The sequence below is a fragment of the Maylandia zebra genome, linkage group LG17, assembly GCF_041146795.1.
Source record: "Maylandia zebra isolate NMK-2024a linkage group LG17, Mzebra_GT3a, whole genome shotgun sequence".
Classification (NCBI taxonomy): domain Eukaryota; kingdom Metazoa; phylum Chordata; class Actinopteri; order Cichliformes; family Cichlidae; genus Maylandia; species Maylandia zebra.
The window spans coordinates 5470468-5490863 of NC_135183.1; the positions used below are offsets into that span (position 1 = coordinate 5470468).

At 38.6% G+C, this 20396-nt stretch overlaps 3 protein-coding genes across 3 annotated transcripts; all 3 read left to right on the forward strand.

The window, feature by feature from the left end:
• The first annotated feature begins 107 nt into the window (after nt 1–107).
• LOC106676255 (C-C motif chemokine 25) lies at nt 108–2189 on the forward strand. Its single transcript, XM_014412526.3, has 4 exons — nt 108–242; nt 1329–1440; nt 1575–1663; nt 1751–2189. The coding sequence occupies exons 1-4, from the start codon at nt 179–181 to the stop codon at nt 1756–1758; spliced, it is 273 nt and encodes a 90-aa protein (XP_014268012.3). The 5' UTR covers nt 108–178; the 3' UTR covers nt 1759–2189.
• A 10043-nt stretch (nt 2190–12232) lies between these two features.
• Nucleotides 12233–15181, forward strand: LOC112436289 (C-type mannose receptor 2-like). Its single transcript, XM_076875858.1, has 3 exons — nt 12233–12563; nt 13034–13393; nt 14312–15181. The coding sequence occupies exons 1-3, from the start codon at nt 12299–12301 to the stop codon at nt 14656–14658; spliced, it is 972 nt and encodes a 323-aa protein (XP_076731973.1). The 5' UTR covers nt 12233–12298; the 3' UTR covers nt 14659–15181.
• Nucleotides 15182–16142: 961 nt separating this feature from the next.
• On the forward strand, nt 16143–19823 carry LOC143413324 (macrophage mannose receptor 1-like). Its single transcript, XM_076876146.1, has 5 exons — nt 16143–16188; nt 16493–16607; nt 16842–17228; nt 17699–17818; nt 18644–19823. The coding sequence occupies exons 2-5, from the start codon at nt 16574–16576 to the stop codon at nt 18988–18990; spliced, it is 888 nt and encodes a 295-aa protein (XP_076732261.1). The 5' UTR covers nt 16143–16188; nt 16493–16573; the 3' UTR covers nt 18991–19823.
• Nucleotides 19824–20396: the final 573 nt, after the last annotated feature.

Here is a 20396-nt window from a genome sequence, read left to right on the forward strand (position 1 = left end):
TTGATTCAGCTAAAGAAACAAAAAGTAATCCCTCCCTCTGTGCTCTTTCATAATAGCTCTGAGGGAGGGATTTGAGAAAAAACTATATATTTGCCCAACATTTTCAAGACAGTGGGGGTGATAGATTCTGCCTCTAACTTTCTGTGCAGTCTGCAACACAAGAACAGCAGCAGCGACCATGAAGTTTCATGCTTTTGTTTTCATGCTGCTCTTCCTCTGCACGTACCTGAGTCTGGCACAAGGTAAGTGAAACAGAATTGTCTGGTTTCAAATCACTACTTTAACATTTCCACTTAAAAAATGTATTTTTAAGAGAATTCACAAAAGTTTAACCATGCAGCTCTTCATGGTATCTCAAAAGCATTTTCTGGACAAAGCAAATTACTGAAAATATGCACCTGAGTGCTTTTTTTTATGCCCTGTCTTCGTTTAACCACAGCTCCTGAAGCCACATCTCTTTGAAGCTGTGAGGACAATTTTTCAGTGAATGAGATTCTGTTCAAAGCCATTTATCACAACTTTAAATGTACATGTATTCACTCATCTTACTTTTACAGATCACTTAAATGTGGCAATCTGCAGAATTTTAAAAAGGACATAAGGACAGCTGTCACATGTACAGAGGACTTAAATAATAAATGAAGTTCTAAAAAAATTCTTAAACAATTGAATAATAAAAGAAAAGTAAAGTTGGACTAAAACAAAATCATTTTATTAAGTACTGTATGTTTATGTCTAAAATAATTGTTTCTTTGATGCAGCTGCAACATTCAAGGGAGGGACACAGACATTAATCATGAACCAGTAATGTGGGTATGATTTTGAAATGAGTACTACTTATCTGATTAAATACTATTGATACCTTTATACTGTAGTATTGCTACTTTGATTAAAGTAAAGATTCCTAAAGGATCCAAATACTTTTCATGTAAAACCAGCCCTTTCATGTTCAAGTGCTTTCACTTTTTTTCAGTGCATGCTGTGAAATTATTTGCAGCTGCTGCCAAGTGCAACAGGTCTACAGACATCGTATTTTCTCAGCATTTGTGCAAGCTGGCTTTGTTCAGAGGAATTCTCAATCAGCAGCGTCAGTTCAGGCAGAGATGTTGAGGTTAAGGTAAAGTCAGCTAAAAACAACAATAAAACTAAGGAGAGGGGTGAGCGGTGAATTTGCTGAAATAGACCCTGAAAAAGATCCCCAAGTAAGGGGATGTGGGAATCTTCCTGGGCTGCTCTGGCAGACGTTCAGATCTGTTCAAATCATCAAAACGGTCAAATTCCAGTGGGCTGGTTTATTTGATCATAATTCTCTTTAACTTTCTCTCCAGGCTCGTATGCCAACTGCTGCCTCGGCTACGTTCGTGAGATAAAAAAGAAGAGAAACCTTGTCAGTTACACTATGCAGGAAACAGATGGGGACTGCAACATCAGAGCTGTTTTGTGAGTATCAACTGTGAAGTCCTTCACTTTTGGCACATTTTGTCAAATTCCATCATAATGACTTGGCACAGACCGAGGAAGTGACTGATCCCCATTTATCCACAGATTTTTAATAACGATACTCATATGTGTAGGTTTAAGTGGAAGAAGAGGGAACAACCTGTGTGTGCCAATCCAAATGATCACTGGGTGCAGAGGGAGATGAGGAGGCTGGATTTAATGCGTAAGAAGTTACACAACATGCTCTTAAAATGGCATACACTTTCACAGGTTATGCACATGAATCATCATAACTCCTGCCTCTTTACAGATGGCTAAGCGAGAAAAGGAAGATCAGAGAGGACAGCGGATGCTTCAACGAACTGTCAGACATCGTATATCATCCTTTGGTCATGTGGACAGTTCACCAATACAGAAAAATACTGTATCCTAATCCTTTTAAAGGCTGAACCATAAATAACTGTCAGAAAATTCAAATTATTTTTTGACACCCATGTATATATCAGATAAGATACATTTGGCATTAAGACGTTAATGTTAGAACGGTTGTGGGGAAAATGAATGTATATAAAACATATATGATATTGTACTATTCAGCTTTGAATCGTGAGTGAATACAAAGTGCATCTCTGAGAGAAACATACACTTTATTTTTTCATTATATACAACAGGTTTGCTAATTTTTGTATCAGCACTATAATTGTACTTTGTCTTTTTCTATTGCCAATAAAAAGCAAAACCATACAAAACTTCTGTTGTCCTACAAAAGTTTGTAATTAATCAGAAAAGCCTGGATCTGTTTTAAATATCTGATCCCTGTTCTGGTGTTTTCTAGAAGGCCCAGATGAGGTAAAGCAACCAGCCTTTGATTCAGTAATCTCTGATATATTCTTTTGGCAGCGATTTGAGCTGTTAATTGTCTATGTGCTACAACTGTAAAATACATTAAACAAGGTATTTGTTCTACTGTACACTTAATCCAACACTCAGAGTTGAGATAAAAGTGAATGCGTTGCCTTAACCAATCAATCCAGTCGGGATTAAAGGACAGATTCAACATATTTCACATCTGTCTTAAAGCAACAGTCACATGCACACATTAAAACTGGTTCTGTTAGCTGTCAGTGCTCCATTGTAAGTGTGTTTCCAACATTAGTCATGTCTCCATATTACTCACAGTACTCCCACGAAAATGTATTTATTACATTTTATATTACATTCCTACATACTTGGTACATTTTCCACATAATGCGGCATATGTATTTCAGAAACTTTTGACCTGTTGGGATTTTCCACACGATACAGAAAGTGAAAAACAGAAAATATCTGTTGATGTCAGAGGTCAGAGGAGAATGGCCAGACTTCTCCAAGCTCATGAAAGCAACTGTAGCTCATATAAACACTCACTACAACCAACTTGTGCAGAAAAGGCTTTCTACATGCACCAAATATGGAACTTTAAAGCAGATGAGCAACAGCAGCAAAAAACCACACTGTGTGCAGCTGGGTGTCCTGTCAGCTAAGAACAGAAAACTGAGGCTACAGTTCACACAGTCTCACCAAAATTGGAGAGTAGTAGACTGGGTAAACATTGTCTGGTCAATTTCTGCTGCAAAATTCAAAAGTAGGGTCAGAATTTGGGATAAAAAAAAATGACAGCATGGATCCATGCTTCCTGATGGTGGTGGGGATGCAATGGTATAGGGCAGCGGTCTCCAACCCCCGGAGTCGTTTGGCACTGGGGTGCGAGAGTTGATGTTCTGGTGTGAAATTTATGGTTTTCTGGGTTTTTATTGGTTTTTACCGTTATTTTATTTTTTATTATTTTTATCGTTAACTCGTTTTCCCTGAGTCTTTTCCTGTCTGTTATGAATAAATCTTCTTTTTTTGGTACCAGTACTGGTTTTATTTTGTTGTATTTATCCACAACACCTTTAAAACATTGTTATAATATATTGGCATAAACCGTTCCGTGGGGCAAAAAAGGTTGGGGACTGCTGGTGTAGGGGATATCTCAGATTATACCAAATTGGTTTCCAGAACAATGGTCTCCACAGCCATCAGATTCCAGTCCAACAGAGCACCTTGAGGATTTACTGAAACAAAAGATTCACATCATGGATGTGCAACCCACAACTCTCCACCAACTGTGCAATAACAGAATGTCTGAGGATTGTTTCCAGCACCTTGTTGAGTCTGTGCCATGGCCAAATGTGTGCCAAATGAGCACTGCACCTGGCCAGGTGAATCTGGAAGTTCGGATGTTCATCCCTCACACATCACAATGCCACTCATTTATTAGAACATGACTAATGTACCGTGAAAAGCCCTCAGACGTCAGCAACAACTACAGGGTATACTGGTAGTCTAAGGGCAAAGACATGGCCCATCAAAACAGCATGTCCCTGATTGATAATGCAGCCAAGAACCTTTTCATCAGCTTCTTAATCCTCCCAAGCCCGCACCCTTAACTGGCTGGTTTTTTAATGTGCAAAAGAATTTGTGGTGCAGTGTGTGTGCAGCCATGTTTTACGTAGATTTACAACAAAACAGGACAAAAAGAAAAGCTCTGATTAAACTATTACAGTAAGCAGCAGCATTTTTCTCCAAAACCATCATACTGATTTCCCCTCTGCCTGGTCTCTGTGTATTTCTTGAGGGCTGATGCATACAAGTAACAGTTTAGATAGTTTAATTTCTTCCAGCTGGGTGAAACTCCCCCACCTCCTCGTTTCAGTCCAGTGCAGGATACAAAGGATTGAAAACTGTTTTTGGTGTAAATCTGTCCCTGCGTGTCAGTCTTGCTGTTTTTGTCATCCTGCCTACAGCTTAGTGTCAGAGTGCACATTGTTGCCCTCTAAGGTTAGCTTGCTCACTAGCTTCACTAACTAAACTGGGTGTGTGAGCGGCAAGCCACTAGTTGCTGGTCCTTTTGTTTGTGGTCTTCTTACAGCTTTCCTGCATATCTCAGGGATTACAGTTCAGCTGGTTTAGGTATACCGATGCAGCTGGGGAGGTTTTTGGCTCAGAGGAAGCTGCTGGTTTCTCAGTGTTTATTGCAAAGAGAACATTATTCATTGCATCCTTGAACAGTTTAATGAATAATTGCGCAGAAAGTTGTGGAGATTACAACTTTCTCAAGTGGAAACGATAACAGAGACTCTTCAAGTAGTGATATTGAGCAAGAACAGGATTCCTAAACAATCAGCAAGTTAAGACGTATTCTTGGCACCTATTCCGATGTTAATAACCCCTCTCTATGTTTGCTCTTGCCCACACAATGTGTGCACATTCTTGTGCAAACAGGCTGTGGGCTTAAAACCCTTATTGCAAAATATTAAGTTATAGTGCCAAACTCTCATAAGAAACAGAGCCAGTGTGTGCACACGGACACTGCCAGGTTGTGTCACACACAACACTGACTCCTGGTTCAGAAAGACTTTTGTATCCTAAATGCAAGTGACGGGAAACTAAAGGCCCATCACTTGCACGTTTTGGTGTGAAATGACATGTTACAGTCACAAATACACAAACACAATTAAAGTTTTCATCATTTTCATGAAAGTGTTTGATTTGATTCCAAAATCAGTTCCCCAGAACTGACTCAAGATTCACTAATTTATCAAATTTCAAGGATTACAAATAATTCATCATAAATAAAATTTTACACCCCAGCAGAATCCTTGTTGGAAACTGTAAAAATCTGGAGTCTTGCACATGCTGCAGAAAAAGACAGTCGTATCATCCTTGGGGGAAGATGCCGAAACTGCTGAAAGAAAAGAACCAGAATTGTCCAGACGTAGAGATTGGAGGGGAAATAGTTCAAAACCGGTGTGAAAAAATATCTATTCTGTTCAGTAAATCTGGCTTTACTCTTTGTAATACAGTGGCTTGCAAAAGTATTTGGCCCCCTTGAACTTAAAATCATACATGATTCCAAACATTTTTTTACAAATAAATAACTGCAAAGTGGGGTGTGCGTAATTATTCAGCCCCCTTTGGTCTGAGTGCAGTCAGTTGCACATAGACATTGCCTGATGAGTGCTAATGACTAAATAGCATGCACCTGTGTGTAATCTAATGTCAGTACAAATACAGCTGCTCTGTGACGGCCTCAGAGGTTGTCTAAGAGAATATTGGGAGCAACAACACCATGAAGTCCAAAGAACACACCAGACAGGTCAAGGATAAAGTTATTGAGAAATTTAAAGCAGGCTTAGGCTACAAAAAGATTTCCCAAGCCTTGAACATCCCACGGAGCACTGTTCAAGCCATCATTCAGAAATGGAAGGAGTATGGCACAACTGTAACCCTACCAAGACAAGGCCGTCCACCTAAACTCACAGGCTGAACAAGGAGAGCGCTGATCAGAAATGCAGCCAAGAGGCCCATGGTGACTGTGGACGAGCTGCAGAGATCTACAGCTCAGGTGGGGAAATCTGTCCATAGGACAGCCATAAGTTTGCCTTTTTGGAGTTGCAAGAAGAAAGCCATTGTTAACAGAAAACCATGAGAAGTCCAGTTTGCAGTTTGCCACAAGCCATGTGGGGGACACAGCAAACGTGGAAGAAGGTGCTCTGGTCAGATGAGACCAAAATGGAAGTTTTTGGCCAAAATGCGAAATGCTATGTGTGGCGGAAAACTAACACTGCACATCACTCTGAACACACCATCCCCACTTTCAAATATGGTGGTGGCAGCATCCTGCTCTGGGGGTGCTTCTCTTCAGCAGGGACAGGGAAGCTGGTCAGAGTTGATGGGAAGATGGATGGAGCCAAATACAGGGCAATCTTGGAAGAAAACCTCTTGGAGTCTGCAAAAGACTTGAGACTGGGGCGGAGGTTCACCTTCCAGCAGGACAACGACCCTAAACATAAAGCCAGGGCAACAATGGAATGGTTTAAAACAAAACATATCCATGTGTTAGAATGGCCCAGTCAAAGTCCAGATCTAAATCCAATTGAGAATCTGTGGCAAAATCTGAAAACTGCTGTTCACAAACGCTGCCCATCTAATCTGACTGAGCTGGAGCTGTTTTGCAAAGAAGAATGGGCAGGGATTTCAGTCTCTAGATGTGCAAAGCTGGTAGAGACAGACCCTAAAAGACTGGCAGCTGGAATTGCAGCAAAAGGTGGTTCTACAAAGTATTGACTCAGCGGGCTGAATAATTACGCACACCCCACTTTGCAGTTATTTGTAAAAAATGTTTGGAATCATGTATGATTTTCATTCCACTTCTCACGTGTACACCACTGTGTTGGTCTTTCACGTGGAATTCCAATAAAACTGATTCATGTTTGTGGCTGTAATGTGACAAAATGTGGAAAAGTTCAAGCCACTGTAATTACTGAGGCAGAGTGGCTTTAAGCTCGGGCTGGCATCCCTGAAGGATTTATGAAAATATTCATACAATCATTTACACAGATATAAACAAAATTTAAATAAAACCATGGAAAACTTTCAACATTATTTGTGCTCTTAACGTTCCTCCCCAGTGAATAAACTTCATTATGAGAGCTTTTAATCACACAAATGTCTGTGATCACCTTGTTAAGAGCCACTACTTAATTGAGCAGCTGAGCTTCAGTCAGTGCTGGGTTGCTGCATTACTGCAGTGAGTAAAATCACGGCTTCGTTTATTACCTGCCACAACACTTACCTGCTCTTTCTTGTTGTGCAGGAATCTGTGGATCAGCGGTCTGGATACTGTGGTGAGCAATCAGAAATACTGAGTGAGTGTAAATATATTGTCTGGTTTGATGTCTCAAATCAACAAATTTGCTAAAAAATTTCAAAGTTCGGATTTAATGCTGACAGACAAAGAACTCCTCAGTTTAACTGCGCATTTATTGGATGTAGCAATACTGCTTCGCGTCCTCTCGTCATAAGTTACTGATACACTGGTTTTAGAGAGATTTTTTTTATTTAAATTGGACCTCTTCTGTTCATTTCCTGTTTCATATGTTCTTATTCTTGGACTCTCTAAAGTAGCTTTGCATGATTCACAGCTTAAAACAATTCTTGTTTATCACACTTGGATTTAAAACAGAGCGAAAGTAGTGAGATCAAGATTTAATGAAAGAAAGTACCATCCCTCCATAACTGGGAGAGCCTACAAGCTTTAATATTGTCCAGATCTGAACTCCAACTGGAAAAACAGAAAGACTAACCTTCATCTCTGAGTTCAACCACTGTTATCAGCAGCTTAACAATACGCATTGCAGACACTGGCACACTCTAGAGACTGAAGCATTGCTGAGTGCTGATACTGGAGCAACTTCCCGTCTTATTATTTTAAGGAGCTCAGACAGTTAGGGATCATCTTGTCAATATTGTTCAAATAAACTGAACGATGTTTCAGATGTATTTTACTCATCCACACAGTGGAAAGACGTCGCCTGTTAAACAGTTCACAAACTTCAACACAACATGAGTTATTTGTGTGCTTAAATACACCGGTGGTCAACCTTTACTGGACACACAAAGAGAGCACTTAAACAAACAAGAAGAATTAGATAGCCAAACACTATTATGAGGCTAAACACAGCTCTCCTCCCACCCTACATTTTACTGGTATTGAGCATTAGACTTCCCACTCTTAGGGGAAGTCTATCTAAGGCGTTTTCTCAGAGAGAGACGTGTGCGACTTCAGTGCTGAGCACAATGACACCTTCTGGTGTGAATGAGGATTTTGCCTGAAAACAGTTTTTGTGAACAAGCTTGTATGATATACATGAAAATACAGAATGTTTATGATAAAACTGACACCCTCAGCACACTACTCTGTTGTAAGATTCATAATTTTTCTCATCATTAAGATGATGGATATGAGATTAGTGAGAGACTTTTACCATGTGATTCCTTTAAACCAATCATAGATTGGTTCATGGCGTGACGAAGGCCACACGGCTGAAATGAGAATATTTTTGTGTTTCAGAGGATCTAATGCTGTAGCATAGCAGACTAGTTGTAGTAGCTGAAGAGGACTTTTGCCACCATGTAATACTCCTTTAGCTTATTAGACACCAGGCATGCCTCGCTGAAGCAGGAGGTCCATGAAGGAGGTGAGACCGATGGTAGAGTGTGGATCAGCAGCATCTGAAACAGACACTGGATGAGATCTAAATCAAAGTAATGTGCAGGATATTTCTGCTGCTGTAGAAAACCCCACACTCAGTAGTACAATCACACACCTGTAATGGAATATCAGACTCCAGCTCAAGTAGCTTCTCACTCCAGGGAGTAAACCTCATTAACCATATATACCTATCTGTCTGTCTGTCTGTCTGTCTGTCTGTCTGTCTGTCTGTCTGTCTGTCTGTCTGTCTGTCTGTCTATCATGTACATTTCACATACATGTGGAACAGTTTCAGTTTATCACTGAAACAGAAAATACATGAACACAAAAGTGCGATTATACAGGGTCTGCTCAGTTTAATGATATGAAACAGGATTTTGTGTATTTACGATTTGGTTGCATTGAACATGTTCAATGACCCCCAAGGTGTTAAAACCACAACTTATTATTGAAGAGAAGAGAGGCCTTCTGGATATTTGCTAATTCTGGATATTTGTCACCTTAAAGACTGAATGATGAACTTTTACTCAATAAAATGTTGTAGTTTGTTAATGACAAAAATTTGTTTTGGATGTTTTGAGTTTGATATGTGACTTGTATATACTGTAATGTTCAAATTTTAAAACATTATATATCACTGATTTAACTTAAACATGAATATATTTTCATTTTCAGTCAAACCCTCAGACTCAAACTGAGGCAAACATCATGCAAATACAGAGGATATCAATTTAAGGAAAGTTTCTTCCTCCTCTGCTGAGCAACCTCTGAATCATGGTGTGTCTGCTCAGACTTACAAAGGTAGTGGTTAATGTGAAATCGAATGACTGCTTAGAATTTGTCGACAATAGGTCGAGTGGGTCCAGCTACATTTGTGAGTAAATTCGATTTTTATTGAAAGGGTATTCGGAGGTTCTGCTCTCTTTGTGTGCATGTGGAATCTCTGTATTTGTTGTTCCATGAGGGCTGAATAATTACACAATCAATTCTGGACTTAGGAATATGATGCATATGGTCATTTCCCATTCATGTTTTACTGTGTTACACTCTTACACTCTTTTAATAAGATAAGATAAGATAAGATAACCTTTATTAGTCCCACACGTGGGAAATTTGTTTTGTCACAGCAGGAAGTGGACAGTGCAAAAGTTATGACGCAAAAATTAGAATACAATAAGAATAAATACAGTACACAACTGTACAGAATAGAATAAAATAATATACTATATACAGTAGAATAAAATAGAATAAAAATATACAATAAGATAAAAATAGAATATGAATGCTATATACAACTGAGTAAAAATACAACGATGCCAGAAAAGATTATTGCACTTAGTGTTATTGCACATGTGTGGATGTGTGTGTTTGTTCAGTTAAAGTCTTTGTTGTGGAGTCTGACAGCAGTGGGGAGGAAAGACCTGCGAAATCTCTCCGTCCCACACCGTGGGTGCCGCAGTCTCCCACTGAAGGAGCTGCTCAGTGCTGTCACAGTCTGCTGCATGGGGTGGGAGATGTTGTCCATCAGGGATGACAGCTTAGCCGCCGTTCTCCTGTCACTCACCACCTCCACTGGGTCCAGAGGGCATCCTAGAACAGAGCTGGCCCTTCGGATCACCCTGTTCAGTCTCTTCCTGTCCCCAGCAGAGATGCTGCCGCCCCAGCAGACCACACCATAAAAGATAGCAGAAGCCACAACAGAGTCATAGAATTTCTTCAGGAGTGGGCCCTCCACTCCAAATGACCTGAGTCTCCGCAGCAGGTACAGCCTGCTCTGCCCTTTCCTGTAGAGGGCGTCTGAGTTATGAGTCCAGTCCAGTCTGTTGTTCAGATGAACACCAAGGTACCTGTAGCTGTCCACAGCCTCAATGTCCATACCCTGGATGTTCAGTGGTTGCAGTGGAGAATGCTTGTGCCTGCGGAAGTCTACCACCAGCTCCTTGGTTTTACTGGCGTTGATCTGGAGGTAGTTCAGCTGGCACCAGTCCACAAAGTCTTGGGTCAGACCTCTGTACTCCTTGTCGTCCCCATCAGTGATGAGGCCGACTATTGCAGAGTCATCAGAGAACTTCTGCAGGAAGCACTGGGTGGAATTGTGGGAGAAGTCTGCAGTGTAGATGGTGAAGAGGAACGGAGCCAGAACCATTCCCTGTGGGGCCCCCGTACTGCAGACGACCCTGTCCGACACACAGCCCTGAGTCCTCACATACTGTGGTCGGTCGGTGAGGTAGTCCAAAATCCAGGTAGTGAGGTGATGGTCCACTCCAGAGTTCTCCAGCTTGTCCTTCAGAACCGAGGGAAGAATGGTGTTGAAGGCACTGGAGAAATCAAAGAACATGATTCTCACAGTGCTTCCAGCGGTCTCCAGGTGAGCGAGGGAACGATGTAGGAGGTGAATGACGGCATCATCCGCTCCAATGCCAGGCTGGTAGGCAAACTGAAGTGGGTCTTTGCCTCCAATAATTTGCCTCCAGGATCCAGCTGCTGAGGTATGGGAGTGATGAGACAGTGTGAGTGTTAATGGAGATTCCCTGATTTTGGATATGAAAAACTGCTGAGTTGGATTTTGTGGGGGTTCCTGTGGGACCTTTCTTTTTTGGGAGAGCTGTGATGAACCCTGCTCATTGTTTTAAACCTTCTCTAAAGTGTTTCAGATCTGGTGGGTGCAGCAGGGTTCATCAGTGCCAACTGGGCCTTTGGTTCCCAGACTATAAATCTTCCTGCACTGCTTTTTCTTTACTCTTTGTTGTTTGTTGCATTTACAACACTTGCATCTCAGCATACGTGCATACCTTACATCATAGCTCCTATTGATTTGTGTAGCTCATTAAGTTCTGTTTCAGTAGTCTAATTTTGTTTATGAACCTTCCAAAGAACCTTCAAAATGCAAACAGTAAAGACATGCAGTTAGTTTAGTTTTATTATAAGTTTTATTATATATAAATACCTCTGAGAGAAGGAAGCATGTTGTTAAAGTAAATTATTTTAAATAACACCCTCTCTTTGTTTGACATTATGTAAATATTAGTATTATATTACCTCTGTTATGACCATCTTGTTGGAATATTTAAATGAGTCCATAGAATGATCTTTGTTGAAGCAGAGACATTTTATTGAGTGCAGGTTTCTTTAACACAACATGCAGAGGCATCGGACTGAAGCAAGGAAAGAAGAATAATCAGATGTAAGTTCAAACTTCAGTCTCAATTTACATTGTTAGCTCAGCACTGGCTTTACATTAAACTTACAGTACTTATTCTGTATTTCTGCTGATTTTCAAAAGACTCAAAAACATTTTTAAAGTAGCTATTCCCCTCATGTGTAATGTATTTTTTTACAGTGCAAAATAAACTATGTTTTCTTACTCATATATTACCTTACCTATATTACCCTATTATCTGTGAAAGTGGTGCAGTTATATTAACTTTGATGGTTGTTTATCTGTCTTTTAAATCTTAGTTTCATCAAACAGAGGAAATATGCACCGGAGGCTTTTTCTGCTCATGCTGATGGGTAAGTCGATCAGTTTAACAGTAAAAACTGCACATTTGCATCACTTCAGATTAGTGCAGGGTTTCTGTGAACTGCTCACAAAACTTGCCATCAGTAGATTTCTGAATGACCTGTGGTTTTTTTTTTGTTGTTGTTGTGTTTTTAGGTCAGTGTTCCTTGATTTTATGCCAAGGCTATAAATACTATTTTATTAAAGAGCCTAAAACTTGGGACGAAGCTCAGCGCTACTGTAGAGAAGGATATAAAGACCTGGCCACAGTGCCTAACATGACATATATGAAGACACTGTACACAGATTCTACAGAGAATCAAGGAAACGCCTGGATTGGGCTGTACAGCATCTCAGGAAAAGAAAACAGGAGGTGGCACTGGTCTCTGCCAGGAGTGGAGTTCAATGATAAAGACGTGAAATGGAGTGCAGGTGAACCTAATGATGGAGGCAGATATCTTGAGAACTGTGTAGTGATTGACAGCTCTGGTGGGTTGTTGGATTTTGGTTGTTCTCATGTTCACCGCTTTATCTGCTATAATGGTGAGAATATTTGACAATAATTGTATTAATTAAACAAAGTGTTTATATTTAAACATATCTACAGCTCATCTCTAATGAAAATGAGAAGATGCGATAATTGGCTGCTGGTGTTTTAGCCCCTGTGTGCTATCCTGCTCATTTGAATACCTGTCCTCCCACGGTGCTTTCTCTGCCTCTCATGTTACACCAGGACACTGTTTATTTGCTTTGCTGAACCATCTCGTGGTGCCAAATGTCATTACACAAAATTTCATACCAGACCTTTGATTAGAAAACTGTTTCTCTGCCACACAGAGCAAAGTCATCCTGAGCATAATGTCACAGCTGTGGTTATTCCCATAATGTTGGTAGTTTAGTTTTGAAGGTTTTGAGCTATTTTAAGTTGTGTCTTTAGAAAATCAATTTAAAGATACATTTAAAGATAGAAATGTACATTTCTTATGAGTCTTGTCTTTCTCTTTATTCCACAGAACAAAACAAATCACTACATTTCATTGACAATAAAAAAATGTGGCGTGAGGCTCAGAGCTACTGCAGAGAGAACCACACAGACCTGGCCAGTGGAGCAGAACAGTTAAAGGAAGCAGTCAGTACATTTAAGAGTTCTCATAAACCACGATCATGGATCGGCCTGTTCAGAGACACCTGGAGGTGGTCAGATGGGAGTAATGACTCTTACAGACACTGGAGAGATGTTGGTGAGTTACCTGAAGAGCTGTCTAAAACTGACAGCGGCACCAGGAAATGTGCGATGACTGAATTTAACAAAGAAGGAAAATGGAAAGCTGATGATTGTAACACCAGAAAATCTTTCTTCTGCTACGGTGATGGTGAGATTTATAAAGATTCATTTTTCACATCTGGTTTCTGTCAGTTTTCTTACTGAGGAATAAATGTTAAAGCTAAACTAATATTTCTTCTCTCACTGAAAAAGTGTACATGAAGGGCTGGTATATGTTTCATCATAAAGCTTAATAATGCAAGCTGTTATAGAGATAGAGCTATACCCCAGACACATAATGCAGCCTCCCTATAGGAACCTTATAAGAACCAGGGGTCATATTAGTTTATAATAATACTTGTTTATGAATTCTCCAGTTTTTTTCCCTTTTTTTTAAAGGCTCACTCATACATGAAAGATTTTAGTTAATAGGACTTTAATAAAGCAAATTAGGAAAAGTTAAAATTCTAAATTGGAAAAACTTACATCAGGAAAGTAAAAAATATTTCCAACTCTTATTATTACTTATAACACCAGTAAACCTTTCTTCTGCTATGATGACGGTGAGATTTGCAAAAATGCATCTTTCACATCTGGTATCTGTCATGTTTCTTACTCGAGGAATACATATTCAAACTAAACTAATCTTTCTTATTCTTATTGAAAAGAAGTCATCATCAAAGCGAAATAATGCAAGCTTTTATGGAGATAAAGGTATACCCCAGACGCTTAATGCAGACTTCTTTTGTAAGGAACTTAAGACACATTAGTCACATTAGTTTCTGTCAGTGAGGGCCTGTAATGCAACTTACATGTAAATAATTCTTAAGAAAGAAAGAAATCTTCTCGATAACTTGGGGTGGTCGAGGTATACTCTGGGTAACAAGTCATATGACATTAATGATTTTACCACGGGTAAATCAAGAGGAGTAAAGATTTGAAACAGAAAATGCTTAAATTCTTTTTCTTTTGTTTTTGTCCTGATTTGTTTCCTTTTAACCGACCATCCTGTGTTTGTTCATGCCAGAAAACTTCATTCTGATCAAAGAAAACAAAAAATGGGATGAGGCCTTAACTTACTGCCAGCGGCACCATCATGATCTGGTCTCTATCACAAATTCCGAAGAGGAAGAATTAGTGAAGGAGAAAGTGAAGAACGCCACCACACCGTATGTGTGGCTGGGACTGCGCTTCAGCTGTGTTTTTCAACTGTGGCTGTGGGTCAGTGACCGGGTTGTCTGTTATGAGAACTGGGCCAATGAGGATCACGCTGGACGGTGTGGCATGTCTGTAGCCATGGAGACAGGAGGAGAGCATAAATGGTTCAAGAAAAATGATTCAGAGATGTTTAACTTCATCTGTTCGCTGCGATAGGCTTTTAAACCAGTCTAAATGACTGCTTATAGAGTTGATATTTCTCGTAATTATGAAGTCAAAAAATCAAAATCAAAACTAGAAGCAGATGACATCTAACAGTGATAATTTCTCTTTGTGTTTATTCTTAAGGTTGTTTTTTTTGTTTTGTTTTTTGCATATTGTTTACTACTACCTACTACAGAATAAGAATCCCTTTTTTGTTTTGTTATTTCAAACTTAAAAATGTTTTATTTGTTGAAAAACGGTCAGGTTACAGCTTTCTGGGTGTTTACAGCAAAGTACACCACAGCATTTATATGCTTATAATAGCTAATGTGTCTCAAAACCACATATATGTAATTATTAGTTTGGTGTCTAACATAAAATGTTTATTATTCTGTTTCCGTCTACTTTTATTTCTCTTTTTTCTATTTTTTTCTTGAACACTAGATGGTGCATTCGAGTCAGCCAAGCCACTGAAAAATGTCTGAAAAGTCGTGTGCTTGTACTTTAAATGATTCATGTTACCCAGTTTGGTCTTTTTGTGTAAATCAACATTAAACAGTAGCTCTGAAATTATGTTGGACTATGCTTTTGTTTTAACAAAGTAAAAGAATATGAAAAACTAATAAATATATTTCTCATAAAGTTTTGTATTCTTAGACAGTTTAAACTTCATTTTTATGCTTTTCAGAAAGAAATAGACCAATATTTACAATCATATAGTAAAACACCAGGAGGGCTTTGTGACTGAGCTCCCATCTTATTGTTTCCTTTTAGTTATTTTCAATTAATGTCCATGTTAAACACTAGAAGGTCTTTTTCTTTCTTTTCAATGTTGATGGTGGTTAAATTTGTGATAAAAATCTAAGAACATGAAATATAAAATAGTAAAATGCAAGACTGTTGTAAATAGAAGATTAATGCTGCAGTCACTTGCAAATGTAGCGACAGCTTAGAGAATGGTAAAATTTAAAAAAAGCTGAGCTGATTTTAAACTGAAAACCTGAACACACAACCTGCTCTCAACCAGGTTGTGTGTTCACCATAAGTTGCCATGGTGATTTAACCAGGTAATAAGAGCAAGTTTCATGACACAGAACATTTTGTTTTTCCCTAAGTCTGATTTTTAAATATAAAAATTCGGTATGAACAACTATTTTAGTTTATCTCCCACAGAAGTGTCTTTCTGTGAAGTGACACTTTCTGTATTTATTTGCTGGACAGCCAACAGTGCATATTTCACTTCTTCCTCTTTTCTATCATTTAGTTTCTTAAGACGTGACGCGAGCTGTCACAGTTCACTGTCAATGGGGAGGACTGCACACGCAGGAGGAAGAGACAGCAACAAAAAACAAGTTTAAAAAGAACAAACCGGATATGCTTCCAGTAAACACAAAGTCCCACTGTTAAACCAAAAGTAGGAATATTTAAATGCGCACCACAGAATTCTCTTTGTTGAAGCAGAGTGGAATATTTTATTAAGTGCAGTCTTCTTTACAGCAACACGCAGACGCATCGGAGCGAAGCACAGAAGAATAACCAGATGTAAGTTAAAACTTTGTAGTTGAAATTAACATTTTTACCTACAATATTTATTTCTTCCTCATTTTCTGCTTAATATTAAAATGATTTGCACTTTTAAAATGAAAAGCATTTTTAGTTTTAGAATGAACATTTTAAGAATTTTTAAAGTAGGAATTCTCTTGGTTTGTAATAATAATCTTTTTTATGTAAAAGAAACTGGATCCAACCTTTAATTTCTTATTCATATTATTTGAAATTGTCCTGCTTGTTGTGGTTCCTGTTTACAGCTTGATTTTTTCATCCATCTTTCACTGGTCTTCCTTAGAACTCATCTAACTCAAACATCTAACTATATTAACTCAAAATCGACACAATTAAAATCTTAGTTTCATCAAACAGAGGAAATATGCACGGGAGGCTTTTTCTGCTCATCCTGATCGGTAAGTCGATCAATTTAGCATTAAAAACCACAGATTTACTGCATCACTTGAGATTAATGAAGGTTTCTGTGAACTGCTTACAAAACCTGTCAGATAACAACATCCAAAACACAATTTCTGTCAACAACCATGTGTGAGACGTCTCTATGGGACCTCTGCCCTCCGGATATAATTTTGTTAACAACATTTTTGCCATCAGTAGATTTCTGAATAACTTGTTGTTGTTGTTTTTAGGTCAGTGTTCCTTGATTTTATGCCAAGGCTATAAATACTATTTTATTAAAGAGCCTAAAACTTGGGACGAAGCTCAGCGCTACTGTAGAGAAGGATATAAAGACCTGGCCACAGTGCCTAACATGACATATATGAAGACACTGTACACAGATTCTACAGAGAATCAAGGAAACGCCTGGATTGGGCTGTACAGCATCTCAGGAAAAGAAAACAGGAGGTGGCACTGGTCTCTGCCAGGAGTGGAGTTCAATGATAAAGACGTGAAATGGAGTGCAGGTGAACCTAATGATGGAGGCAGATATCTTGAGAACTGTGTAGTGATTGACAGCTCTGGTGGGTTGTTGGATTTTGGTTGTTCTCATGTTCACCGCTTTATCTGCTATAATGGTGAGAATATTTGACAATAATTGTATTAATTAAACAAAGTGTTTATATTTAAACATATCTACAGCTCATCTCTAATGAATATGAGAAGATGCGATAATTGGCTGCTGGTGTTTTAGCCCCTGTGTGCTATCCTGCTCATTTGAATACCCGTCCTCCCACGGTGCTTTCTCTGCCTCTCATGTTACACCAGGACACTGTTTATTTGCTTTGCTGAACCATCTCGTGGTGCCAAATGTCATTACACAAAATTTCATACCAGACCTTTGATCAGAAAACTGTTTCTCTGCCACACAGAGCAAAGTCATCCTGAGCATAATGTCACAGCTGTGGTTATTCCCATAATGTTGGTAGTTTAGTTTTGAAGGTTTCGAGCTATTTTAAGTTGTGTCTTTAGAAAATCAATTTAAAGATACATTTAAAGATAGAAATGCACATTTCTTATGAGTCTTGTCTTTCTCTTTATTCCACAGAACAAAACAAATCACTACATTTCATTGACAATGAAAAAAAGTGGCGTGAGGCTCAGAGCTACTGCAGAGAGAACCACACAGACCTGGCCAGTGGAGCAGAACAGTTAAAGGAAGCAGTCAGTACATTTAAGAGTTCTCATAAACCACGATCATGGATAGGCCTGTTCAGAGACACCTGGAGGTGGTCAGATGGGAGTAATTATTCTTACAGACACTGGAGAGATGTTGGTGAGTTACCTGAAGAGCTGTCTGAAACTGACCGCGGCACCAGGAAATGTGCGATGACTGAATTAAACAAAGAAGGAAAATGGAAAGCTGATGATTGTAACACCAGAAAACCTTTCTTCTGCTACGATGGTGAGATTTACAGAGATTCATTTTTCACATCTGGTTTCTGTCAGTTTTCTTACTGAGGAATAAATGTTAAAGCTAAACTAATATTTCTTCGTCTCATGGAAAATCTGTACACGAAGAGGTTGTTATATGTTTCATCATAAAGCTAAATAATGCAAGCTGTTATGGAGATAGAGCTATACCCCAGACACATAATGCAGCCTCCTTTCATCAGGAACCTGAGTCACAGGGGTCATATTAGTTTCTGAGTGTGGGTATCGCTACCGTTTCTAATAGGTTCTAGATTTACAGCTATAATGAGACATAATTCTTGTTTCTAAGTCCTCCTGATTAAAAGAAAATTAAATATAAAAAGGCTCACTTAAATTTAAATAATAAGACTTTAATAAAGTAAATTGAAAATTCTAAGCTGGAAAAACTTACAGCAGGAAAGTAAAAAATATGACAAACTGTCCAACACTTATTTTTATGAAATTTGTTTAGTTTTTTGTATTCTTTTGTTTGTTCCTCATGTATTTTTGTATTTGAGGTAGAAAATCTAGAAACCTGATTTCATTTAATTTGAACTGAACATCTGTTTGTTCATGGCAGAAAAGTTGATCCTGATCAATGAAAGGAAAAACTGGGATGAGGCTGTAAATTACTGCAGAAAGCACCATCGTGACCTCGTCTCCATCACAAACCTTGAACAGCAGGAACTGGTGCAAGAGAAAGCCAAGAATGCCAGCACACCCCACATCTGGCTGGGACTGCGCTACAGCTGTGCTCTTGATCTGTGGTTCTGGGTCAATGACCAGCTTGTCTGCTATGAGAACTGGGCCGATGACACAGACACTGGGGACTGTAACCTGGCTGTAGCCATGGAGACAAGAGGAGAACATAAATGGTTCAAGAAAAATGATGCACAGATGTTTAGCTTCATCTGTTCTTTATCATAGGCTTTGGAACCATGCTAAATTAATTGTTTTAAATCGTATATTTCTAGTAAGTGTTGTAATCACACTTACTATATTTTTCCTTTATCCAGGCTAGAGATTGATGGGATATAACAACAAGAAGCACTCTGAGTGCAAACCTCCACTCTGGACAGGATTTTTGTTTAATACAATAACACTGGATTTTGCATGTAATCATTTTCGTTTTTTTCTCTTTTTAAATGTACTAAGATGTTTGTAGTGCAGTAAAAAAAAATAAAAAAAAAAATAAATCCACACCATTGTGGATTTCAAATGTATCTATTTTGTGATACTTTTGAACTCTGATTGAGAGTGCTCCACATAAACTACAACAATACACTGGACTGTAAACTCTCAATATTGGCTGAATTATGCTACTTTATTGAAAGTGTGAAATGTGAGAAAAAAATGTGAAATAATAATAAGCAAGAACAATGAGTTAATGCATTGGATACATTCACTGTTGCCAAATTCCTCACTCGGATTTTAAAGCCAGCATAAAATAAATGTGCAGAAAAGTGACTAATGTGTTTGCACCACTTTAATATTAACACAGCAGAGAGTCAAAAAAAATGAAGATTTTTACTAGTAATGAAAGCTGTCGGATGAACGTTAGGTATCATTTGAAAATAAATTAGCAAAGATCATTGTTTATTCTGAAGGAATAAGAAATTGTTAATGTTTCTTAGAAATCTGAAGTTTTATTTATTTTTTTCCAAAATACATCTCAAAAAGTAAAAAAAAAAAAACTCATTCGCCTATTTTTCATTATATGTAGTCTCAGGAGAAATGACTGGTTTTGGGGGGGTGGTTGATCCAAAGTTCAACATCGTGTTTGCTCTCCATTTAATGATATGATGCAAATATTGTTATTGTAGCACTGTTTGTATGATGATATCCAAATGCACACAATAAAACCCTCTTTACTGGAGCAGAATGGAATATTTTACTGAGTGCAGACTTCATTAGCAAAGCACACAGAGACACACTGTGTGCTATGCTGGCAGTGGCAGACTGTATGTGTAGCAAAAAAGGACTCAAATGCAGACCAAAACAGAAAGTGAAACGTGACGTGGAGTAACAGAAAACGAGCAGTTTACTAAGGCTGGTAAAATAAATACAAATGAAGGGCATGGGTGAAACGAAACAATAACCTAAACTGGGTGATCTAAAACTAAAACATGAAAAACCCTTAAACACGGTGAACTGACAGGAATACCTGAAGACGTGCACACAGAGACACATCATGAGTGTCTCTGTGTGCTCATCAGAGTTAAACCACACTGACATGTTTTTCTATGGACTGACTGAACATTTGTGTAAATGGTGCCTCTTCTGAGTAGAAAAAAGTGACCACTATGATATTATTGGGTTAAAAATATTTACCT

What these genes read in the sequence shown, in the direction of transcription:
- LOC112436289 (XM_076875858.1), top strand. Translation starts at nt 12,299, where the DNA reads ATGACATATATGAAGACACTGTACACAGATTCTACAGAGAATCAAGGA. An exon ending in CCGCTTTATCTGCTATAATG is followed by an intron (nt 12,564 to 13,033) that starts GTGAGAATATTT and finishes TTTATTCCACAG; the next exon opens with AACAAAACAAATCACTACAT. An exon ending in TTTCTTCTGCTACGGTGATG is followed by an intron (nt 13,394 to 14,311) that starts GTGAGATTTATA and finishes TGTTCATGCCAG; the next exon opens with AAAACTTCATTCTGATCAAA.
- LOC106676255 (XM_014412526.3), top strand. Translation starts at nt 179, where the DNA reads ATGAAGTTTCATGCTTTTGTTTTCATGCTGCTCTTCCTCTGCACGTAC. An exon ending in GTACCTGAGTCTGGCACAAG is followed by an intron (nt 243 to 1,328) that starts GTAAGTGAAACA and finishes CTTTCTCTCCAG; the next exon opens with GCTCGTATGCCAACTGCTGC. An exon ending in TGCAACATCAGAGCTGTTTT is followed by an intron (nt 1,441 to 1,574) that starts GTGAGTATCAAC and finishes TCATATGTGTAG; the next exon opens with GTTTAAGTGGAAGAAGAGGG.
- LOC143413324 (XM_076876146.1), top strand. Translation starts at nt 16,574, where the DNA reads ATGCACGGGAGGCTTTTTCTGCTCATCCTGATCG. An exon ending in TTTTCTGCTCATCCTGATCG is followed by an intron (nt 16,608 to 16,841) that starts GTAAGTCGATCA and finishes TGTTGTTTTTAG; the next exon opens with GTCAGTGTTCCTTGATTTTA. An exon ending in CCGCTTTATCTGCTATAATG is followed by an intron (nt 17,229 to 17,698) that starts GTGAGAATATTT and finishes TTTATTCCACAG; the next exon opens with AACAAAACAAATCACTACAT.